This window comes from Miscanthus floridulus, chromosome 1 (assembly GCF_019320115.1).
Source record: "Miscanthus floridulus cultivar M001 chromosome 1, ASM1932011v1, whole genome shotgun sequence".
Taxonomy (NCBI): domain Eukaryota; kingdom Viridiplantae; phylum Streptophyta; class Magnoliopsida; order Poales; family Poaceae; genus Miscanthus; species Miscanthus floridulus.
This window is the reverse complement of record NC_089580.1, coordinates 199130671-199137084: the sequence shown is the minus strand read 5'-3', so window position 1 is coordinate 199137084 and position 6414 is coordinate 199130671. Positions and strand designations below refer to the sequence as shown.

At 51.4% G+C, this 6414-nt stretch overlaps 1 protein-coding gene across 1 annotated transcript; it reads right to left on the bottom strand.

Moving 5' to 3' along the window:
• Window positions 1-2789: 2789 nt before the first annotated feature.
• Window positions 2790-6141, bottom strand: LOC136508831 (uncharacterized protein At4g15970-like). Its single transcript, XM_066503616.1, has 4 exons — window positions 5668-6141; window positions 4527-4892; window positions 3963-4438; window positions 2790-3843 (listed from the first exon to the last, which is right to left on the bottom strand). Exons 1-4 carry the CDS (start codon window positions 5911-5913, stop codon window positions 3819-3821), a joined length of 1113 nt encoding a protein of 370 aa, XP_066359713.1. The 5' UTR covers window positions 5914-6141; the 3' UTR covers window positions 2790-3818.
• Window positions 6142-6414: the final 273 nt, after the last annotated feature.

The following is a 6414-nucleotide window of genomic DNA, read 5'->3' as shown; positions in this document are numbered from 1 at the left end:
TACTCATACTAATAAGTTGCAACTTCTTTTCCGAAAGCCCATCTGCAAATAACTCCGAGGTTAAGCGTGCTTGGCCTAGAGCGATGGGTGACCGATCGGGAAGTTCTTCTCGAGTGCACACGAGTGAGGACAAAGTGCGCAGAAAAGACCTGTGTTGGTCTGTGAGGGTAGTCTATATCCTAGAGAAGTTGTCAGATGTAAGCGGGCCCAGCCTCGGAGAGGCGGGACATTACAGAATGGTATCAAAGCCGACTCTCGCGGTTTCACGGGCGCGTGTGTCGCAGTTGCACAGGCATGGTGCGCATGGCTGGTGTGGATCCGGCGTGGTCACACAGCATGGCACATGCGCTGGCTCTGGACACACGGACGTGGCCAAGAGAGGACGCTCCTGGCTTGGGATTGATCGACGAGGACGTCGATCTCTTAAGGGGGTGAGGATGTAACATCCCGGCCTAGGGCTTAACAGGATTAATAGGATACTCATACTAATAAGTTGTAACTTCTTTTCTGGAAGTCCATCTGCAAATAACTCCAAGGTTAAGCGTGCTTGGCCTGGAGCGATGGGTGACCGATCGGGAAGTTCTTCCCGGGTGCACACGAGTGAGGACAAAGTGCGCAGAAAAGACCTGTGTTGGTCTGTGAGGGCAGTCTATATCCTAGAGAAGCTGTCAGATGTAAGCGGGCCCGGCCTCGGAGAGGCGGGACATTACAGGGATGGCCGGGACACGGCCGCCGCTGCTGGAAATGGCCGACCGGCACCAGCCAGCCACCTCTGGGCGGTCGAGGCGAGGGGGGCCAGGCCGCGGGGAGCTGCCGGGGCGGGGCGCGGCCGGCGACAGGGGTGGGCGCGGCGGGCGCGGCCGGCGGAGAGCACGGGCGCAGGCGCGATCGGCGGAGGGTCTGGGTTTTTGGCATCCGATGTCACAACTTGCCCGAAACCTTCTTAATTTTTTACCACAGCCTCCACATGCGATAACACGACGCCTTGACAAGTTTCGTGATTTTCGAACTTCGTTTGCATTTTATATAATTTAAAATCATATTTCTGGCAAGTACCTCGACATGTTACGTCAACGAGATGCTCGAGATTTCATGTGAGTTTCTGGATACGGCCTAAACATACCCTAAATATCATGAGTATCAATTTTTGGATGACCAAAGTCCATTATTCCATGTACCTGCAGTTCAAATTTGAAATATCCCGAAAAATTCGACGAAACGAAATAAACTAATGAAATATATAAAAAAGTCAAAATTGCCCCAAATTTTACAATAGAGTTTGAAATACTGTCACAAGGCCCCAGAAAAAAAATTAGGCCCAAAATAAAAAATATATTTTGCCGAGTGCCATGCGGGGCACTCGGCAAAGTGGGCTTTGCTGAGTGCCGGCCCAGGGGGCACTCGGCAAAATATGTTTTAAAATATATAAAATTTTTTTTGCCGAGTGCCTGGGGCTGGCACTCGGCAAAATAAGTTTTTAAAAATAAAAAAAATTTGCCGAGTGTCTGGGGCTGGCACTCGGCAAAATAAATTTTTAAAAATAAAAAAAACTTTTGCCGAGTGCCAGCCGTTAGGCACTCGGCAAAATCTGACGGCAGGTGGCCGCCATCACGGGCCGGCCACCTTTTGCCGAGTGGGATCTTTGCCGAGTGCCGCGTACTGAGTGCCTAGCACTCGGCAAATCCACCTTTGCCGAGTGCTTTATTTTGCCGAGTGTGGCACTCGGCAAAATATTACTTTGCCGAGTGCCCCGATAAAAAGTACTCGGCAAAGTCCAATTTTTCGGTAGTGATTGCGCTCTGAAATTGTCCTCGTTTTTCTTTTGAGGGATCCCCCCTCATTTATCAAGGCTAAGGAGTGTTTCCATTAGAGGATAAACTCACCTTTTAGTTGTGACAGTGCAACTAGTCAACTACTACTAACTCCTACAAATGAATCATGTATTCATGTGTTCCCTTGTGCTTGCAGAAAGAAATCCTACAACCTACCAGTGTCAGTCCCTCTACATCAGTTGATGCAAAAAGCTTCGTAAAGGGATGCAGTTGGTTACTACTGCATGGTTTAGTGTTTTGACTAAATTACATATGTTTTGGGTCATTCAGCCTGTTCGTTGGTTGGTTTCTAGACTAATAAGCCTAGCTGGTGCTGGTTTGTTGTGAGAGAAAAATATTGTACCATGGCTGATAAGCCCTGCCTGAAATCAACAAGCGAACAGGCTGATTGGATCGACACAAAACTTGCAAAGATAAACTAGAGTGACATTGCCACGTAGATAATCTAGAAGTAGAAATGAATTAAGCTATCTAACCCATAAGACACCATTAATATGACCTTACTTGCCAGCTTTTGAAAAAGAGGGGGAAAAAAGAATGAGATGAAGATACGTGGTCAGAGATAGGAGCACAATCAATGAAATAAATAACCCTGGGCGCCGTGCAGTTACTGCGTATAAAAAGGGTGCTTATATAGTTTGTGTTCTAAACAGCTAGACTGGACACCGGCTGGCAATTGCCATGATACTTCGTATTCTGACTGTTGTTAGATTATTACCCGGCTGGCACTAGCAAACCAAGCACGCAACCGATCTCGCGGGCTGCATCAGGACAACGGGCACGGGGTCGTAGGGGATGTGTGGCGCAGACCGCCTCGCCGAAGGGATGTCATGTGTGGCTCAGCAGCCGCCGTCTCCCTCGGGCTGCTTGGCGCTGCAGTACATCTGAAGACCGCTGCTAGTACACTCGGAAACCTCGCGAGCATGAAGTACACAAGCGCCGCGCTCTTCCCATGTGTACTGCAGCTACCAGCTAGTACTACTGGAGTGAGCACCAACTACTGGAGTGAGCACCACTGGATCAGTACTACACCATTGCTGCAGGCTGCTTGGCTGCCTACAAATAGGCCACCAGTGACCTGCAAAGCCATCAGCCATGGCAGGTCGAGCATCTCCTCTAGTTCTAGTAGGGATAGGAATAGGAATCAGGGTCAGTTTCCTTTCCTCTCCTGGCTGTAGCAGCAGCAGTGGAAGGGGCATGCAGAGGAGAGGAGCACGAGGCTTGGCTGGAAGCCGACCTGTGCTATGCTACCCCTCGCTGGCTCTCCTGTGCCTGCCTTTTCCATTCCTTCTGCTACGCTATGTTTGCAAGTTTCAGAGCTCAGAAGTGCAAGTGTCTGCAATTGCCATGTGAGGCAGGCAACACCGCAACAGCATTGGCCTTCCACCTACTGCATTGTAAATTTCTCAGTCATTTCTGAACCTCGATTTCTAGATTAGCAGGTGACATGACATGGAGAGCTCCAGGACTTCTGATGTGTGAAGATAGACCACGGATGCCAATGTCACTGTTGAAACGGATCTGGGGGCAACAATGTCCAAGTACCTTAGTATTATCCCAGAAGGGCATCATTACTGGCATGTAAGCAGATTGTGGGGCTGCATTCACAAACCCTGCAAAACGAAAATAACTTCACTTTTGTTACAAATGAAATGCAAGCGTGAAAAGGAGCCGCCATCGACTAGCAGCTTTGTATATTTCCTGAAGTTACACTTGATGATTGCATTGCATCATTCGACCCGCTCAGTTGCTTCAGATTACAGGGAATCAGAATGTGCGAAGAATTCAATAGGGCCGGGCAGTAGTATACTCGTAGTTTCACTTGATTAATATATCAGCTACCTACAGTACAAAACAACACATATTATGAACTTATATAAACTTCCCATACATATTTTGTTTACATCATATAACATCGTCATCTATCCATCCATGTTCTGAAGAAGTCTGAACACTTGACAAGCAGAAAAACAGCTTCCTCTTCAACTACCCGCCCTCCAGTTTCCGAAGACTGCATGCAAAGACGGCAATCCCAACAGTTAGCAACACGATCAGAATCACTGAATCACATATGTGTGTCAGCGTGTGTGCATATTGTCGAGCATGCATGCATGTCTTGGCTTGGGCTACCTGCAGTTGCGCGGCACGGTCCAGGAAACCGAGTGCTTGTCCTCGCGAGGCAGCGCCCTGAACCTCCTCCAGTCCTGGAGCATGGCGTTGAGGTCGCTGATCTTGCGTCGCAGCCCGATGCAGCAGTTGGCGTGCATGGTGCAGACCCTGCTCATGTTCCGGCTCGGCTCGCAGAGGCCGCCGAAGAGCTCGGTGCTGAGGAACCTGATCCGGACGCCGAGCTCGGCGACGTAGGGGTCGCGCTTGATGGCGTTGAGCACGTCCTGGTCGTGCAGCCCCGGGTGGCGCTCCCGCGCTGCGTACCAGAACCTGTAGAACTCGGTCGTCTCCGTGTTGGACCGCACGTACGCGAACCCGCCGTTGGGCGCGTTGCTCAGGTCGCTCGGGTCGCCGGTGAAGTGGTCGCACGCGATCTGGAAGTCCCCGTCCGGGTAGAAGTGCGGCAGCGGGTTCCTGAACCACACGATGTCCGTGTCCTGAAACGTTGCTCATGCATTGAGAATAATTAGCTTTGCTTCAGAGTTCAAGAATGCATGGTAAAGAAGAACAGGTTTGTAGAATTACCGTGAACACGAAGCTGAAGCCTTTCTCAAGAACTTCCCTGAGGAAATCGATCCTCCTCCACATCATCTTGAGGTAGCCGTCGGTCATGAAGTTCTTCTGCCCGGAGAAGTCGACGCTGTCCGTGACGAGCGCGAAGCAGTGGCGGTGCACCTGCCTGCAGCGCGCGTGCGCCGTCGTGTCCAGCGACACGATGACGAGGTGGTCCAGCAGCTCCCTGGTGCTCTCGCCGGACCGGAAGCTCTCAAGGAAGACGTCCAGCACGGAGCCCGGCTCCGACCACGCCGAGTTCAGCGTCGTCAGGATCACCGTGTCGTTGGGCATCGCGGCCGCCGTCAGGACTCGCTCCAGCCTCACGTCCTCGCTGTCCTGCACGTACGCAGCACAGCAACTGCAGGTCAGTTGATTTGCCAGGCGACGATTAGCCTGTTCACTCGCCATTGCCGCACAACAGCACAAGGCACGCAGGAGGTGAAGATTCTGGCTGTCTCGTCTCACTCGGCATAATCCAAGTGGCCGCATACCGCATGATCGACGTTGAATCACATAGCATGGCCACTGCTACAAATAGAAGCAGAATTCTTTCATGCATCGAATTTTGAATGAAGATACTAAGGGCCTCTTTGGCACGGCTTATGCCGGCTTCGGCTTCATCTATTTTGCGCAAATCGAGCCACTGTAGCGTGAAGCCGTTTTGTAAGCTGGGATTAAAATGAACTAGAAGCCGGGAAAAACCGGTTTTTCTGGCTTCACCGGTGAAGCCGTTTTGGATGAGCCGTGCCAAAGGTTGACTAGTCCAGTGGTAATACTCCACTAGTGCTAGTGGTTTATGCTACAGGAAATTCGAACAGTATTTCATCAGTTATCTTCCAAAAAGGTATTTCAGCAGTTCTTTTTTTTTTTCTGAAAGGAAGTATTGCATCAGTTCACCCATTCTTCTGATGCAACTGAAATATTTAGCATTACTGCAATTTATTTTCTTCTTTATGAATCTGATTGAAACGGAAACGCGTCGTATGGCCTTTTCACGACGAAGAACAAAAGGACATGCAGAACTGAAACACGGATCACACAAGACTTCGTCTTGCAAAAAAATGGAGGCACGTAGGGCCTCTTGCATCGCGGAGCGAGGTCACGTACTCACCAGGTCCGCCGCGGCGTCGTCGTCGCGCGCCGCGCCGCGCCGCCACGGAACGGAGGCGGCGACGAGCAGGTCCCCCGGCGCCACGACGGCGCGGTGGTACAGCACGAGGCACGGGAGCGCTACGGCCGCCAGGAACAGCAGCGCCTTGGCCGCCCTCCCCACCTCGGCGCCCGCGCCGCCGTGACCCTGCTGCTGGTCTGGAGCGGCGGCGCGCGTCACGGGCAGCGGCGGCGGCGGCGCGGCCATGTGCGCGCGTGCGCGCGCGCGTGAGAAAGTCAGCCCGGCTAGGATCCGGGCGCCGGCGAACGCGCGGGCTGATCGGGAGGTTGATGATGGTTCCGGTAACACGAGTGCTCGCCAGTCGCCGCCGCGAGGTTATACGGAGGGAGTACGAGGTTTGCGTGCGTGGAGATCTCGGTGATGCACATAGACGCGTATGCACACAAATAGGAAAGGGAGAACAGGTGAAGGAAGTCGAAACCGAAGGTATTAATTTAGATTTACCTCAAGGAAAGGATTTGGCAAACAATTAAAAGATTGGAAGGGAGAAGATGCTATTGCGGACAGGTAAAAAAAAGTGAAGTTTTGATCAAGGTAGTAGCGCAAAGGATACCCATTTTTGCAGGCAAAACCGTCAGGCAGGCTACAGAATTGCATGTCATATGTAGGAGTCGATTCAGAATGGGATCCGAGTTTTGGAGAATGGTATGATTTCGAGAGGGGGCAACGTGACAAATATTGATATTT

What these genes read in the sequence shown, in the direction of transcription:
- LOC136508831 (XM_066503616.1), bottom strand. Translation starts at nt 5,913, where the DNA reads ATGGCCGCGCCGCCGCCGCCGCTGCCCGTGACGCGCGCCGCCGCTCCA. An exon ending in ACGACGCCGCGGCGGACCTG is followed by an intron (nt 4,893 to 5,667) that starts GTGAGTACGTGA and finishes GCGTACGTGCAG; the next exon opens with GACAGCGAGGACGTGAGGCT. An exon ending in GCTTCAGCTTCGTGTTCACG is followed by an intron (nt 4,439 to 4,526) that starts GTAATTCTACAA and finishes GCAACGTTTCAG; the next exon opens with GACACGGACATCGTGTGGTT.